The following is a 17622-nucleotide window of genomic DNA, read 5'->3' as shown; positions in this document are numbered from 1 at the left end:
ATATTATGAGAAGTACATTTATTTATTTCTAATAAAAACAACATAGCACACTAGATTTGGCACACGGTAATCACGTGTCTGGCACATGCTGCCATAACGCTTCTAATAAGACGAATCCATCCGCGAGGAGCTTTCCTCCTTCGCAATCCCATCCTTGGTGGAGCAATGGCGACGAGCGTGGCGATGGCCTCCCTGCCCCTCGGAAGAGCCCTAACCCCATGGAGCGCAGATCGACGGCTCCGTTTCAGGTGCAATATCCAGATCGAATTGTGAGCCGCTCCCTCGGGGAGATGCTTGGACTAGGTTTACAGCTCTTTCTTTGCTTCTTTTGGTGCAGATCGTCAGGAATCGCTTTTGCGAGCTTAGAACAAAAGACTTATGCCCAGGGGATCAAGATTTCGGAGGGGAATGGGGGGCTTCCCAAGGTCTCCCTGCTTTCCCCGCATGGCAGGTCAATCTCCCCCTTCTTCCTCATTTTAATGTTCAGATTCTTGGCATCAGGTTCTAAAGACTCATCTTTAGGGCCTACTGCTTAGATTTGTAGATCTTCTGGTTTTGGTAGTTTTTATTATAAGGTTTGATGAATTATGCACTTGGGAGTGCTATTTTAAGCAATTACGTTCTAGATTGCTTACGCTGTGATTGCACCAATCGACTAGTGCTGTTGTATATAAGGGGCTATGATGCTCGACGGTCACTGATATCTTCCAATTTGTGAAATTGGATATGCAATGCATGCGCGGGTGTTACAGTGGCTGATATGATACAGTCTTTGTGCAGTGAGGCTGAGATTTATCTGTTCGGAGGCTGCATTACATCTTGGAAGGTTTCGAATGGCACGGACCTTCTCTTTGTTCGGCCAGATGCTGTGTTCAATGGAAAGAAACCTATCAGGTATCGATGATAGTGGTTCTTCTTTTGCCTATCATTTAGCTATACCTCTTTTAAGTTTATCTTTCCGCTTCAGAAGTCTTAAACTCAATTTTCACCTCAACGGCAACCTTAGCAGTGATAATTCTTTTATTACTTACCTTAGCTTTGATATTTGGAATGAATAAAAGCTTGAACAACACAAAAGAGTAAATAATAATAAAAAAAAAAACCTTTGCTACAAGGGCTTCTACTTTTGATTGGGTCTAGAGGACCTCTTTTTTCTACCATATTATTTTAAGAGATACATGACTAAAAAATAGTGTTTTTTTTTTCAAAACAGTGGAGGAATCCCACACTGTTTCCCTCAATTTGGACCTGGCCCTATACAGCAGGTATAATAAGCCCTCTTTTATATTTCATTTTCATTTGTTCCTATAACTGACTTGTAGTATAGTTCTTCTAGAAAAGATTTGCTTGCATTTTCTTTTACTGACTTATAGCATCATTACTAGAACGACAAGCACTCACAACAATAAAGAGAATAAATTCAAGACAATAGGTCAATACTGGTGGTATCTGTTGTTTATTCCAATCTACTAGTGAACCCGTAAGGATGATCAACTCTTTGGAATATCTTTTTGGCCCCTTCTATCCTTTGTCTAATAGGTTTGCTGAGTACTTCCTTATTCAAGAAAGCCCTACGACTCAATCAAGGACTTCAACTGGCTTATAAAGCCTGAGTTCTGGTCTCTGCATATAGGGTCATACAGACTATTCTGATAAATCATACCCTAAAAACAATTGATTTTTTTGTGAAGTTTCTTATACTAGCTTAAAGACAATATTTTTACAAGATATCTAAATATATCTCGTAGGAGAAAGCATCCTGAGTAGTATTCATGTAAAAAATGATAAATTTCCTCCACTTGACATGCATAATACTCTAATTTCTGAATTGCCCCTGGACACCATACGTTTACAGTGGGCCATAATTTAATAATTTGATATTTCCAGTCGTACAATCTTGCTGTGGGTTTAGTTATGAGCTGATTTCTTGCCGAAAGAATCTAGGTTGTTTTCTGGTGTGTGGAAATGGTATTAATGGAAGTTCAACAAAGCAAGAACCTTGTTTTCTTGATGAGATTTGCCTTCTTATCTGACAGCATGGTTTTGCAAGAAACATGAGCTGGTCTATTGCTGATTCTGATAATGTTGAAGGGGATCCTATCATAACCTTGGAACTAAGGGATGACCCTTACAGTCGCTCAATGTGGGATTTCAGCTTTCAGACTTTGTACAAGGTCAGCTTGCTTATCATCTGTGCAAGTGTTTTGTTGTTTACACTATATTCTGACTATTGATTTTATCACAGAACATTGTGAACTAGACTCTGGTTGGAACTTTTACACAGAATAATAATTTAACAAACCTCACAACATGGATCATACAGAAGAGTGACAAGAATCAGTAAGATTTTAGATTGAACAAGGTTTATCCATTCCCTAGGAATGGGTGCAAACATAGGTATTCAGTTGTGTTGATATTTAATTTATAATTTAATGCTTGTCAATCCTGGACATTCTTTTCTTTTCGTTTACACATGTATGGATTTAATATGCATGCATCTATTTATTAATAATACTGATGATTGTTTTTGATTTGGTTTATTATGTCTTTCCCTGTTGCATTCCCTTACTGCTTTTTGACATTTCATTATAAATTTGCCATATATGTATTTCTTTAATGTGTATGTATGAGGTCAGTGTGGACACAATAGTGCATAGAAGCTAGTAATGGTAACTTTACTAGGGAATTTTTACACAAGTAGATTGACATTGTGGGCAATATGAAAACCTGCCGTTGGAGACGTTACCTAGATGGAGGCAAAATAATAATTCTGAATTTCTGATACAAGTCTAGATATTACCAAGTATTTGGATTAACTGTCAACTAGTTTTGCCAATCATAAATGTAGCCTTGGCAAAGTCCATATGGTGGACAGCATGGAAAGTTTGGCAAAATTTATTTTTGAAAAGTGTCTTGTAAGCTAGCCATTTGAAAGATCAAAATAGACATTTGAAGGAAGAATGCTCTATTGTTGTGATAGGTGGGTTTTTATTATTTGAAAATTTGTCTGTTTCTGGTTTTGAAACCTTCGTGTGCTTTTTTCTCCTTTTTTATCATCCTTATTTCCTATATATAACTTGTTTTTATGATGTTTGACAATGTTACACAGGTCAAGCTACACTCTAATAGTTTGTCAACGGTGCTAACTGTTACCAACACGGACAAGAAACCTTTTTCATTTACCACTGCGCTGCATACCTATTTCCGTGTAAGAATGAAAATAATACCCTCCTAATTGATGCTAGTATTTTTTCTTTTTCTCCAAGCTCCCAGGCATCATTTATCATGTGTACAATGTATGCCATCCACATTATACAAGTGACAATTGATCATTGGGCAGGCTTCTATAGCAGGAGTATCAGTGAAAGGTCTAAAGGGTTGTAAGACTCTGAACAAGGACCCAGATCCTTCTAATCCTTTGGAGGGTAAGGAGGGGAGGTTTGTATGCTTACCAATTGATGCAAGTAATGCTAATCAAAATGTATAAGAAACAGTATGTCCTACGTATGCGAGCATTTAACCAATGCAACAAAAATTTATTGATTGCTTATATTCTGATCAATTTTGTTTTAATTCAGGGAAGTCATAACTTTTCCGGGGTTCGTTGATTGCATTTACCTTGATGCACCCAAAGAGATATTCCTTGACAATGGAATTGGTGATGTAATAAATATACAAAACAGCAAGTATGAAATCTGTCCTTGTTTCGGCATCTCTTGTAGATCACCAGCTCTTGGACATTCTCTAAGCTCTGCTTACCATTCTTGTGACCATTATTGCCCATGCAGTTGGTCAGATGCGGTTCTGTGGAATCCGTATATGCAGATGGAATCCTGCTTCAAAGATTTTGTTTGTGTGGAAAATGCCAAGGTATTGACACCTTATTATCTTGTGACCAGTATAAGATATTACGAGCATTCTGATCTTTGTTTCTTCGTATGTCAGATTGGACAAGTCCATTTAGAGCCTGAGCAATCATGGACTGCAGAGCAGAAAATTGCCATTAGCTGAAGCTGATTTCTTTTTCTCAGTTGAATAACTGAAGAACATCATTTCAAATATCCAATATCGTTTATGATCATCGTTCTTTGTATATGAACTTTTATTTGATGTAGATACGGCTTGATTTGTTGTCATGTAAAGCTATATCCAAGCAAATTTATACTCTAATTTGGTACATTCACTTGAAAGCTTGGACTTCTTTTTGGGTATTCGAAGTATGCGTGTTTCTCAAACTGAAGGAGAAAACCGTATGATCTTGTCTGATGAGTAAATTCAGAATCCTGCACCTCAAATGCAACAGATAAGATTCATGAACTCTTTCCTCGGCCTTTCAACAATGGTCATCCTTTACTATTCTTTGGCTCGTTCATGTGCTTCTTCGATGAATTGGCTACTTCTTTCACCAGTAATTCTTGCAGGAAACATTGCCATTTATGAAAGTGTGGATGATGCTTGCCGACGAGGCAGTCACAGCATCCTGGTGGGATTCCTGACGGTTCGGATCGTTGTTCCTGCACAACGACGATGAAACCAAATGCCATCGGTTTCTCTCTCTTCTTCGTCCGAGTCATGCAACAGATGAGTGATCGGTGGACGTCACATATCCTCGTGCAATCCCGTCCGGCGTTGTGAGCGATCTCGAACGATGGGTCATGAATGCTTCATCGTTCAAAGCTGATAATTTTTTGTGAGCCTACGGGCTGCACTAATAGTCGATCGATCAAATTGTCTCTTATCATATTGACGAAAGTTTCAAGACCTGCACCTCGGCCGAACAAACTCGCTCTCGAGCCATGCACCTTGACTATGAACCCTTAACTTCCCTACGGGAGGGAGCATTGATAAGATCATTTAATCTTATATTAATTAATGAGGATTTCCCTTACTCTCAGACATGTCTTTTGGAACACATATGCTTCCAAAAGAATAAAATCATGTTGTCCAATCTCTCGTGAGCCTACGGGTTGCACCAATAGTCGATCGATGGAATTGTTATTGTTGTAAATTCTGGTTCTCATGAAATTTATTATAAATTTGTGCACTTCTTATGAAATTTATTATAAATTTGATGTTCATTGATGAAATTTCATAAAAATTATATGTTCAACAAAAGTTTTTTCAATTCTTAAATTAATATCATAAGATTGAAGGATTTGAAGAATTCAAAAAGCTGAGGCTTAAGATTAATATCAAAATGACAAAAATTTTATTATGCAAAAAATATATTTATATCCAATTCTTTATATTTATATATTATTCTTATTATTAATTGTTCTAATCATTATTTAGGCGGCAGAGTCATCTCCCTTGAATACCAACCTCATAAAACCAGGGCAAGGTGGTAGCAATCCTGGCTCCAGACAGGAGGTCGATGGTCCTGAGAGGCGCCTTCTCCCAGCTGTGATTCGAACAAAGGTATTAATGGTGTGTTCGATCATGTCCTTTCGAAAGACTACGTCAGGAGACAGCATTGATGAATGATGCTCGATTCAGTGGACGAGCATAACATACAATTGATAAGATGATGGGTAATGCAAGTGTTAGCACATCTCTTGATCATTTCAATGTGCACCGAACAGAGAACAAGTACAGGATTTGGTAGATGTGATGATGCATCTCGGCCACCAGAGGGTTCCTTGTTCCTTCTGCTCTTTATGGCCGGCTTATGACAGAATCCACGGGGAGAAGTCCATCTGCTATCATCACAGACCACAAGGCAAGTGAGCAGTTTCTCTCTCCCTCTCTCTCTCTCTTGGCACCAAAAGTTGCAGCTTTCCTATGTATCTCACTCTGTTCTTCTTGCAGAAACAGAGCGTGCCTAACAAGAAACCCTCTTATACTGGTATCCATTTGTATAATACGACTCTTCTGTAACTTCTGAATCAGATGTCAGGTTTGAGGTTCCATCTAAGCAAAAAATTGTCACTGTCAGCACATACGTACAAACCCATGCAATCTGGTGGAGAATAAGATTTGGAGTTCACATCAACCCTGAAAGGAATGTATTGGTGTACTTGCCGTCTATATGTATCGGGCCTGCGAGATGCTTCATCATCCTCGAAGTGACGGTCTACCCAAAAGCTTTGCACTCGAAAGCTTGAAGTAGAAGTGAGGGTGGAGGCTCAGGAGCTCTACCACCACCGTGTTCTTGTGCTGCTGCTGCTGCGCCTAGCCAAAAGCAGCCCAACACCATGTCCAAAGCTCGAGAACCGCATGCACCAAAAGGAGGCTTCTATTGATCGTTTCATCGAACACCTCTTGCATTGATCTTGAAACTACCCAGCGAGAAGGCATTGCCAAGAACTGCACACAGGTATGAAGAATGACCAAGAGTCTACGAGATGACAAACCAATTCCATCTGATATCTTGCTGCCGGTGACGGAATGGTCTGGTGCAGCAGAGCTATCAAAGATGAACTCCACTAAAGATTTGCTTCCTAATTTTTTCCTCCTGACGACACAGTTGTTTGGTGCAGCACATCCATCAGAGACCTACTCCATCACAAAGTAACTCCAAACGTTGGCTGACTTCCCTGTCCATCTGCTTGTCTCATCGGAGAGAAAGAAGGAAATAAAGCAACGTGCATTGATGTCGATGGTCGGCATGGAAGACGAAGACTTCATTGCGAGGAGGTACTTGATGCTCAGAGTGCGGACAAAAGAGCCAAATCATGTAACAAACATGCGATGAACAGTAAGGAACGCTTCTTCCCGACAGCTACTTAGACATCTGGAAATGTTGTAGACAACCAAAATCCAGTGAGGCACAGATGTCAAATCAAACACCATCAATCTTCGTCATCTTCTTTCCACGATCTGTATATACAAAGACTCAACCTCACCAGTGATATAGTCATGCAGGTCTGACTACTTGTTATGGTGCTTACTATCATTCCAAGAATCATCATGACAAAGACGTAACTTAATAGAGTTGCTAACCTGGATGAACAAAACACAATGATGTTCATCCCAGATCCAGGAAGGCGTACTAAAATACCCAAGGATTTATGATGAGAAAGCAAAAATAGCTAACTAAGTGATCAAGCATTTTCTATATCCAACATAAACTGGCCACTAACCTTCAGATGCACGAATTCTGCCATGATCCAGACTAGTTTATTGTGGGGGAAAAAGCAAGTCAGACAGGGGAGGCCCATCGTAACTTTCCTCTTCCTCTTTCCTCCTCGATGCCCGGGCGACTAATAAAGTATAAAGGAACAAAATTATACGTCAGCCGCAAAGACCAAAACGCACAACCCAATAGCCTTCTTTGCCTTTGATTACCCGATAGATTCTCTTACCTACTAAATTCGAATTGGAATAGGTCTGAATTTTTTATGCATTCCGATTTGGATTTTATGTGGTTTCATTTTTCTATTCAATGGTGATTTTGGGTCTCGCGTGGATTATTTTTTTAGTTCCGATTTTGGCCTGTCGTCCCTTATGGAATTACATGTCTGGGCCTCTAAAATTTAATTATATCTCAGTAAAAAAATAATATCTAAAATATTTATTGTTTTCATTCAATTATTTGATTAATGCTTTTTTTCTTTATCGATTTTATTTGTGAGATTATTATTATCCTTAATAAAGTTTAACCTCGGAGAGACAAAAGGCAAATTGGTCTTAAAAATAAAATAAAACAATAAGATTAATAATTAGGAGGTGTGTGCCACGTACTACCTGCTGTTAATTCGTGGGGCCCATAACTTTCCCTCTTTTCTAAAAACAGGTCCCCCATTTCAAAAATATTTTGACCTAAAACTCCCCTCCGTGGCCAAAAATTAATGATAAAAAGAACCGGAAAGCAAGTCCTCGCCATATGCTCCACTGTCACCGCACGGGTCGACGCCCACTTCTCCCTAGAAATTTTCGTCCCCGCGGCTTGATCGGACGAGCAGAAGACGACGACGAAAAGCCCAAGACTCCATCGAGAAACCCTGATCTAATCGCGAGGCCTACTCTTCATCGCCGCTATGGAGGCGCAGCGCGTCTCCAAGAAGGCCGCCTTGGGGGGGGCGGCGGCGTCGTCCGCCTTCGACGACGTCTTCGGCGGGCCGCCCAAGTTCCTGGCTCCCTTCTCCGCCCGCATGCACGACTACGCCGAGATCTTCGGCGCCGCTGCGAGCGCCTGCAGCATCCCCTTCCTCGACCTCCCGCCGGCGATGGACGGCTTCGATGGTGAACCCGCTGCGCCCCGGAGGAGCTCCGGGTTCGACTACTTCGAGGTCTTCGGGGGTCTGGACTTTGGGGAGCTTGCTGTCTCCTACGAGGAGTTGTTCGCCGTGCCGAGGAGGGTGGAGGTTGGCTCTTCGGGTGGCAGGTAAGGTTTTGGAATCCCTCGTGTCGTTTGATCCTTCGTTTGTTGCTAGTCCGGCTTTTCGAGTAACATTTCTCGACGGTTTGTGGGAAAAGTTTCCCTTTTTTGTTCTCTAATGGTTCCTTTTGCCTCTAAAACTGAAGGCGAAGGCAAATAAGCGTATGAAGTTTTTTACTCGCACTACACAACGGAATGGCTGTGAGAGTAATGTTACACAAATATGAGATGGTAGTAGGAGGCACGTCAGGGCATAAAATTTTCTTTAGTTTAAAGTGGATTGTTTGGCAGCCTTTTCCAGAGGTTTTTATCCCTCTCTTTCCAGGTGACACTCGTCCTTTAATATTGAATTAATAATTATTTGGACAAGAAGATCATTCTTGGAGCATAGCAGAGTGCTGGATCAATCTTGGTGATTAAAGTTCTGGTCACGCTTTGCACTGTGGTATATGGCTGTTATATGTTACTTGGCAGCCTTTTAAACTTACTAAAGAAAAATGTGGCTTGCCACTAATCTTAGCAAAAATATATCTCTTTTTGTGGATCAATGCTTATAGCGTAGTCTTTATAGCTCATTGATGGAGCCTGACGGCCTTTGGAGCTCCTGTGTTTGAATTGTATTACTGGTTTTTGAGAGTTTAAAATATATATACTGTTAGTGAGAGCTTCCCTTTGTGTAGTCAAAAGCTTAGATAAAACTTTGGATTCCAGTGGAAACTGGAGTCATTTCTAAATTCAATGGGTTTGAATTTAAGAATGTCTATGTCTAAACACCTTCTCACAGGCTTCCAAATGCTAAAATGCTGAACTCTGAATGATCTTGAATTTTCAGCTCTGTACTAAATTTTTCATCATGACAAGGCAGTGAAGCAACAAATGATACTACAGAAATAAAAGACATCAAAAGTAGCCATTTTGCTTCTGTGGATGTGATCCTCTCACGTTTATTTCTGTAATTTTTTTTTTTTTCAACTTTGGGTTCTCAAAAGTCTTTTAAGACTTCTTTCTGTGAATTATTAAACCTTCATACCTCAAAAAAATTGATCATCAACGACTATTTTGCCTGTTATTTCATCACTAACAGGGCCCTGGATGATCCTGCCATTAACGATCAGGACACCGAAGAATATGAATATCCTCTGGAAGACATGCATGAAGATCATAAGGCATGTAGAGAAGAGGATTATGTTCCCCTTTCTTCAAATTCCTACCATTCAGATCATGGCTTAAAGCAATCTAACCTGTCATACGATAGGGCAAGTCCAATCAGCAAAGAGGGTGCTTTTAGTGGGAAAACACATATAACTGATTTGCCTGAATTTCACTCCACTCTTGACACAATTGTGCCCTTGCAGACCCAAACAAGTGATGCTCCTTGTTGCATGGTTTATGGTGATAAAAATGATGGGAAACTACAGAGCAAGTTTATGTCAAACTCATCAACTCATGGGTTAGAGATATCACGAGATGAATTTACAGGTGACCAGAAGAAATCAACAATTGAATCTCCTATATTAGATATTGATCATGCAAATTTGAAATACTGTTCACAATCTGCTAGCAGTAACTCGGTAGCCAGTGACGATGCATCATCTTCCAATACTATCTATGTAAGTGTGTCAAACATCAGTCTCCGAACACAACCTTTGCGAGTACCACCACCATCAAGACCACCTCCTAAGACTGTCAGCAAGAAGGAAAATCCATTCTTGAAGGCATGTGCAACTTCAAGAATCAGTTTAGATGGAAGAAGTTTGTGTAAACCTAATGAAAATTCTGAAGAACACTATATTAGTGTTAGTTCCGCAAGCTATGCATGTCAGGATGCTGATAAGAACATCCCTTGTTTCTTTGATGTCAATGTTGATGCAAGTTCAGCTGCTGCTGCAATGAAGCAAGCAATGGAACTAGCTCAAGCAAGATTGAGAACTGCTAAAGAGTCAATGGAGAAAAAGCGCATTAACCTTCAAAGTCACAAGAAGCTGGGTCAGCAGGAAAGCAATAAGGAAAGAAAGGTTGATCAAACTTTCATCGAAGGAAACTTCAGTGAGATGTTGACACAGAAATCCATAGTAAAAGAGGATAAACATACTGATGTGATCGAGTCAAAAGAAAGAAATAGAATTACCAATGGTGTAAAGGCAAGTGAAGATGTTGCAGAGGCACAGAGATATGTAGTGTTCGATCAACAGATAATGCAAGGAAACAATTTAAGATCAGAAAAGGATTGTGGAAAGTGGAGGATGAATCAACAACACCATGAGCTGCTAAGCAATGAAAAGAATTACAAAATGGTTGAAGGTGTCTCTGACCAAGAAGGTAACAGGAAAAAAACAAAAGCAACAGCAAATATTATTGAAGATATTTATGCTGCGAATAAAGAGGCTATTCTGCCATCTGAGCTTGAAAGTACCGGGATCTTGAAGGAAGAAAGTGATGGTAGCAAAAATGATACAAATCTGCAAGATGACAATGTAGCTTATAAGAAGCAAGTAATTGAAGAGATAGAAAATGCAACTCCAAAGTTTTGTCTGCATGAAAATGTTGATGATCTTCAAAAAGCTCATGTTTCTAGCAGTGGAGAAAACGAGAAGCATGGAAAGGCTCATGAGGTCTGTGATGGAGGGATGAGAATACCATATGCGATTGAGAATACTATATCTGAAAGAAGTGAAAATAATCGGGAACTGTCAGATGGCAATGAGTTTCAGGGGATTCATGACAGCAAAGAGGGAAACTGGAAATCAAAAGCTGGTAAAGAAGCTTTTGAATGTGAAGAAAACTTTTTTAATCTTGAGCTAATTCGCAGAAGCTCTAAAGATAAATTAAATTCAGAAACTTGTAAAGATGTGTTGGAATCTGCAGACAATGCAGACGATCGCACTGTGGCTGATGCAAGTTGTGAGCCTTGTGAGAGTAAAAAAAAACTGAATGTGTCCATGATATCTTCTGTTCCAAATGGAGGGGAGATTAAGATGCCAATTGGATCATGCGTCTTTGAAGCAGGCAAAGGAGTGACCACTAGTGAATGCAGTGAGTTTATGGAAAAAACCGGAGAAGAGCAAGTTGAATATGATCATGCAGAAAATCTAGATCGGATGGAGGAAAGTGGGTTGGGAAATTTGCAGGAAGTCAGGGAGGAACCATATTTGAAGCAAGAGTTGTGCATGTCAGGGAAAAATGAATCAGAACTTAAAGTCAGTCAATCTGTAGATGAACTGGGAGAGAATTTGAAGAAACTAAATGCGACAGGAGTAATCATGTCTGGAGAACAGGAGAAGCCGATGAAAGCTATAGAAGCTGCCTGCTTGAAGGATTGCACTGGAATCAAAGTTAAGGACTCTCAAGTTGAAGAGCAGCAAAGTGACAAGATACAAGAGGCAACTCGAGCATCTTGTATGCAGGCAAACTCTGGGAATCAGGACACATGTCAAGCAAACCATGAGATGAGAGAAAATGAGGAGATCAGAAAAATTCATGTGAAACCTGATTTTTCATATAACAGTAATATCTTAAGTTCCATTCCAGATGTCTCAGGCAAGCCTCTGTTTGTAGATTTGGGTGTCCAGCAGGAAACTCTGTCTGAAATGAGATGTGACATATTAGAATCAACACAGAATGCTAGAGAAAATTATAATGTAGAGTCTGAGAGAATTGATTTTGATATGAAAAAGACAGAAGAGAAAGAAAATGAAAGAATGGAAAGAGAAAGAAAATGGGCAGAAGTTGAGGCAAGCAAACTAGAAGAAGAGAAAGAGAGGGAGAGAGAAAGAGAAAAGGACAGAGTTGCTGTGGAAAGAGCAACACGGGAAGCACATAAAAGGGCATTTGCTGAAGCAAGAGAAAGGGCAGAGAGAATTGCTGTAGAGAAGGTTACTGCTGAAGCTCGGCAAAGAGCTCTCAAAGAGGCCCGTGAGAAGGCAGAGAAGGCTTCTGTTCTATCTATGGAAAAATCACTTGCTGAGAAGGCTTCAAGAGAAGCTAAATTAAGGGCAGAGCGAGCTGCTGTTCAGCGAGCAACTGCTGAAGCTCGGGAACGTGCTGCAGAAAGAGCACTTGCTGAAAAGGCTACTGCAGATGCTAGGGAACGTGCAGAGAGATCAAATGGTATTTACAAGGACAGAATGAGTAAACAAAATATCAAAGAAGATCATATCAGTGCCAGGAATAAGGTAGATAAATATAAGCCTAAAATCTAGCTTTTCAATAAGCATAGTTGACACTCAGTTTGGCTTTCGAAGGTCTCTTTTTTCTCTGTATTTATGTCATAAATTGATCAATTATGTATTGGTTGGACATGCAGGATGATTATATTGGTGCACATCTTCAGAGTACTAGTTCTTCAAGCAACTACAGAAAATATTCAGCTTTGATTAACCAAAGTAAATTATTTTTGGAATTTTTTTCATTATCAATTGATCCCTATTTTCACGTTTTCAGTCTTTGAGATTGTTTTTCTTACACCCAAAGATTCATAGATCATCTTTACTTATTGAGGCATTTGCGTTCTTGTTAATGAATGAAAGTAGGCGATGGTGAATCAGCTCTAAGACGTAAAGCTAGGCTGGAGAGACATCAAAGGACAGCTGAACGTGTGGTGTGAATTTTATCTGAATTTCATTTTCTTGATGCATTCTGAAGGTTGCATTTGTATGTGACTTTTGGTTTACCATTATATTTTTTCTAATTGTTGCTGCACTTTTAGGCAAAAGCTCTTGCAGAAAAGAACATGCGTGACATTTTTGCTCAAAGAGAACAAGCAGAGAGAAATGTAACATTGTGATTTTTGATAAACAAAATATTTTGGTCATATTATAATTCTTTTTTCTTAATTCTTGATCTTACTGTAATTGCAGAGATTAGCAGAGTATCTGGATGCTGATGTCAAGAGATGGTCAAATGGAAAACAAGGAAATCTGCGTGCACTGCTGTCAACACTGCAATATGTATGTATATTAATTTTTCAATCTTGGATTAATTTCTAAATGTACATGGAACATAATTAATTACGTGCTCTGTAACCTTGGATATATTCTTAGTTGTATAAGAAAAAATGTCTTAAACAAGTTTTTAGGAGAAATTAGTTGGGTGTAACTACACTTAAGCACACACAGATTCCATAAATGTTTGAAGCAAGGTTTGCCGTACCGGACTGTACCGTCCGGTACGGGCGGTATGTACCGGTCCGATAGGCTAGCGGTACGCGGACCGTCTGTTCCGGTCCGCTCGTACCGAACACTGTAGCAGTGCTACAGTGCTCGGTACACCTAGGTGTACCGAGCCCGGGTCGAAACGCCGGTACGGTACAGTACGGCGAACCTTGGTTTGAAGTTCCTACATAGTAGAGATGACAGGCAAATTGAAAGATCTTGTTTGTTATCTGTCAGGCTCAAGTGTCAAGGCATAACATATGATCCAAATTTCCAAAATAAAATGTTTATAATAATTCAAGTGAATTTCACCAATAAGTTAACTTGAAGAGTGTATGATAAATTATTTGTTAACTTGAAATGGAGAAAAAAACAAATAAGTTAAAGTACATCAGCAATTTATGAAATAAATATTTTTGCAGTTAACTAGAAGAAATCTGGCTGTTGCTTTTACAAAAGGCTATATGATAAATTATTTTAGAAGTTGAAATGGAAAAAAACCAAATAAATTAAAGTATTCTGCATCTTATCACGTGGAGATTGTAACTTCATTTGTTCTAGTGTTGTTCTAAGTAATTTTATATCAGGAGGCAAGCATGAGATCAATGAGAGCAATATTTGTTCTACATGTAGTTTAGTGGTCCATGGTCTTTTTCTAATGGATGAATATTTTCTTGATGTACGTTAATATTACAAGTGTCAATTTTCTCTGTGGGGATATGCAATCAGCTTATGTAGACTTCTTTTGATAAGAACATGAAAGTTCAAGGTGCAACGGCAGAAATCTTTACATTTACAAAGTATTTTGCTAAAGCTTTATCATTTCTGTTAAATGCATGTCAAGCCAATCTAGTTCTTGTATCACCAAAAATTTTCAGAACTTTTAACTGGTATTCAATATTACACATAACAAAGGTGGGCTGGTGCTGCAGCAGTTTTTTCACTTAGTATTTTGTAATTTGCAGATCCTTGGGCCTGAGAGTGGTTGGCAGCCAATTTCCTTGACAGATGTCATTACAGCTGCTGCTGTGAAGAAAGCTTACAGGAAGGCTACACTCTGTGTTCATCCCGATAAATTGCAGCAAAGGGGTGCTAGCATTCAACAAAAGTACATTTGCGAAAAGGTTTTTGATCTTCTTAAGGTGAGCTCTTTATCTGTTTGTTTCTCCGATACCATAGTGCAAAATATTTCCTTAAAAAAAGAGAAAAAAAGGTTTTGATCTATCTTAATGGCAATTCCTACTTTTTAATAATTTCATAATGTTGATCAAAGGTTTTGTTTTCATTTTACTGAACTTTGGGTAGAGGTGAAAGGGATTGAGTATATATGATACGGGAGTATGCTGGAACATATATGGGCACACTATGTTATCCTATATCCTCGAGATTAAATTGGTGTGAAAAACTATGAGCAACCATGTGTTGGTGTTGAGTTTGCAACTTGTTTCCTCATGGTATATGATCCTCCCAATTTACCTTGGTTTTTTTGAACTAATTGGTTTTGAATGTAATGTTGTGATTGGATAAAGTTGGTACTGTATTAACATTCAAATGAGATTCTTGTGTTCAACTTGGTTGGAGTAGCTAATAAGTTGTTGAAATTGACCTGACAACAGGGATTTAATTGGTTGATGTTGGTAATAAGAAAACAGTTTACTGCTCTTTGCTTAATCATTTTTTTCCCCCTACATCTTTAAGAATGTAGTTCTTTCCGAAATAAGTTTGCTTTATATTTCATTATTTCTACCCTAAACTGATTTTATCTGTTTTCTTCAGTCATGGCTGGTGTTGTTCACATTTGAGTTAAATGCCTCTGAAATTCTTGTTAACTTGCTATCTTGAGTTAAGATTTGCCAATAAGTCTTTCTGAACCAGGATATGAAAGTACTCTTTGAATCGGACATGTTCTCTAGTTTATTAATGTTGGGATATTGGTATAGCTTTTCTCTTGATAGAGAGAAATGAAAATGCACAACCACACTAGCGTAGATGATCATATTGCCCCCGTTTACTTGAACCATGAATGGAAGTCAAAGAAGTTGCAAAACATAACGGAAGCCCCATTATAAGAGATTGTTTTGTTAGGAGTCCTCATTGACTTGTATTTCATCCCTTTTTACCTTGTATAGCCCATGGATGATATTTGTGGTCTGCATTCAGGTCATATACCATGAGCTGGACTCATGTTTACAAAGTCTTGTTATGTTATATGAATAACTGGACTCTACTCATATTTTAGTGTGTTCTTACATATGTCGTGCAGCTCCTTTATCAATTTATACTTGTGGTATTTTTTCAAAGAATATGCTAGTTTATTCTCTGTTTTATTGGCAGTATTACTGAGTCCTCATGTGACAATGCGTGCAAATTTAAACTAACGGCCATGAGCAGATCCTCTTTGAATCATAATAATTAGCCATAGAGAAGAAGCATCTGATGCATGAAATGAATTTGAATCACGCTCGCTTTTCTTATATATTCTTATTTTGGTATGTTTGCCAGGCAAAAAGCTTATCACCTGTTTTTGTTATGCAGGAAGCTTGGAACAAATTTAACTCCGAGGAGCGATAACATGCAGAAGCCTTGTGTCAAGCTTTCATAAATTTTATCGAATAGATGCATGTTAGATCAAGGAGTAGCAAGTTCAGCTCTGTAATTATTCAATTGAGCATTCTTTTGCACTTGTAAATATGAAATGCCTACTTGTGCATGCTAGAAAACTTGTTCTAACGATAGACAACATATATATAACGATATGTTTCTCTGCCATTAATTCAACTTCTTCCTCCAGATATATACAGAGCCTGCCTGCATCAACTGGGAAAGAACCAATTGGAGTGGTGGATGGAATGAGGCTAATCTGCCTTCCAAGCTCTAACGTACACCAATGGGCCGTCAAAAAGCTGTAGTAGGTGCGTTGTTACACAGTTTATTTGCATCGTAGATTAATCATGATAGATGTCATCCAAAGATAGTCAATAATGCAGAACTCTAAGCCGCCCTCATCCACAGTTTGGGGACTTAGCCATATGCTGACGCCTCCTAAGAAGGCGATGGCAGCGAGCTCACAGGGTGTTTGATGTTATGCGTGGTTGCCATCGACATCCCTACCCAAGTTGTCTTACAATTTGGCTGATGTGAACTTTGTGTCCGCATCAACATGTTGGAATGTTCATTTGGATCAAAAACGTAGGGCAACCGGATTTGTTCATATTCCACAAAAGCGTCGACCATTCTTCGTATGTCCGAGCGCATGGTCCCTCCCTTGTGTCGCCATCAACCACGCCTGTTGTCCATGCCGAAAGAAGCCTTTTGTTGCAGGATTTGTGGCCTCTGCCTTCCAATGCACCGCACCTGAGTGCATTAAAAGCACGGGATGAGCTACATCGTTCATTCCTGGATAATTGTGATGCCAATTTCATGTATGTCATCGTCAGGATAGCCCAGTAGTTGTGACATCAAATACCATACATGAATTGATTCGCTATTTTGAAGAACCAATATTCGGCTTTCATGAGATTTTGATCCTTTTAATTCTTTAATATCACTTACTTAAGGTAGCAAAAATTAAGAGGAAAAAGATGACTATTGCAACAATGGGATGAGATGTCATTTGTTGCAACGAAAAGAAAAGCTATTGTTTTTCAAATCAACAAACATATAATGGTCATTACACCGATAATGATAGCATTTATTAGGAGGATTACTGCAGATGGAATTAGTCTTAGCAAGTGGTCTAACTCATGAGTTACTGAGCTTGGCATAGCCATCTTGGTTATGATAATATAAAATAAATCCTCACTCATTTGATCAGTAATTTGTATATTAATTTTAATAATTTAAATTATCTTAGATTTGTTTATATTGTTTATATGTTATGAAAATAGAGAATCATCACAGATAAAGAAGGTAAATTTACTGATTCTTATTTAATTTACATTAAAAATGATTATTAATCCAAAATAAAGGAGGGATCAGATGATATACAAATCAAATTTAATATATTTTTTTTATAAAGATAAATAAATGATAAAGATCATATTTGCTAGCTAACATCTCCGATCGTTTAAATTTCTCTCTCGAAATTTCTTCTACATTTATATTTGCTAAAATATTTTTTAATATAAATTGATGAAGTTATTTTATCAAATA

At 38.6% G+C, this 17622-nt stretch overlaps 2 protein-coding genes across 5 annotated transcripts; both read left to right on the top strand.

Annotated features, from left to right (window-relative positions):
• The first annotated feature begins 93 nt into the window (after positions 1 to 93).
• LOC135679550 (putative glucose-6-phosphate 1-epimerase) lies at positions 94 to 4183 on the top strand. Its single transcript, XM_065193423.1, has 10 exons — positions 94 to 248; positions 338 to 451; positions 781 to 894; positions 1214 to 1265; positions 2037 to 2174; positions 3110 to 3208; positions 3341 to 3438; positions 3579 to 3686; positions 3789 to 3870; positions 3946 to 4183. Exons 1-10 carry the CDS (start codon positions 166 to 168, stop codon positions 4009 to 4011), a joined length of 954 nt encoding a protein of 317 aa, XP_065049495.1. The 5' UTR covers positions 94 to 165; the 3' UTR covers positions 4012 to 4183.
• Positions 4184 to 7840: 3657 nt separating this feature from the next.
• On the top strand, positions 7841 to 16959 carry LOC135679548 (auxilin-related protein 2-like). Of its 4 annotated transcripts, none has more exons than XM_065193421.1 (10): positions 7841 to 8326; positions 9405 to 12492; positions 12624 to 12702; positions 12850 to 12917; positions 13026 to 13091; positions 13177 to 13266; positions 14436 to 14612; positions 16006 to 16122; positions 16262 to 16382; positions 16483 to 16959. In XM_065193421.1, exons 1-8 carry the CDS (start codon positions 7980 to 7982, stop codon positions 16039 to 16041), a joined length of 3951 nt encoding a protein of 1316 aa, XP_065049493.1. In that variant the 5' UTR covers positions 7841 to 7979; the 3' UTR covers positions 16042 to 16122; positions 16262 to 16382; positions 16483 to 16959. The 4 variants fall into 4 exon arrangements, with proteins under 4 accessions (XP_065049493.1, XP_065049490.1, XP_065049491.1 ...); XM_065193418.1 differs by having other exon boundaries at positions 12847 to 12917; XM_065193419.1 differs by having other exon boundaries at positions 12847 to 12917; positions 16458 to 16593.
• The last annotated feature ends 663 nt before the right edge of the window (positions 16960 to 17622 follow it).

This window comes from Musa acuminata, chromosome BXJ1-7, assembly GCF_036884655.1.
Source record: "Musa acuminata AAA Group cultivar baxijiao chromosome BXJ1-7, Cavendish_Baxijiao_AAA, whole genome shotgun sequence".
In the NCBI taxonomy this organism is placed as follows: domain Eukaryota; kingdom Viridiplantae; phylum Streptophyta; class Magnoliopsida; order Zingiberales; family Musaceae; genus Musa; species Musa acuminata.
The sequence above is the reverse complement of the archived record's forward strand: the minus strand, read 5'-3'. Positions and strand labels throughout refer to the sequence as shown.

Coding starts and splice junctions, on each gene's coding strand:
- LOC135679548 (XM_065193418.1), top strand. CDS start 7,980: ATGGAGGCGCAGCGCGTCTCCAAGAAGGCCGCCTTGGGGGGGGCGGCG. Junction 12,493..12,623: donor ATATCAGTGCCAGGAATAAG/GTAGATAAATAT, acceptor TTGGACATGCAG/GATGATTATATTGGTGCACA. Junction 13,092..13,176: donor GAGAACAAGCAGAGAGAAAT/GTAACATTGTGA, acceptor CTGTAATTGCAG/AGATTAGCAGAGTATCTGGA.
- LOC135679550 (XM_065193423.1), top strand. CDS start 166: ATGGCGACGAGCGTGGCGATGGCCTCCCTGCCCCTCGGAAGAGCCCTA. Junction 2,175..3,109: donor GCTTTCAGACTTTGTACAAG/GTCAGCTTGCTT, acceptor AATGTTACACAG/GTCAAGCTACACTCTAATAG. Junction 3,687..3,788: donor ATAAATATACAAAACAGCAA/GTATGAAATCTG, acceptor TTGCCCATGCAG/TTGGTCAGATGCGGTTCTGT.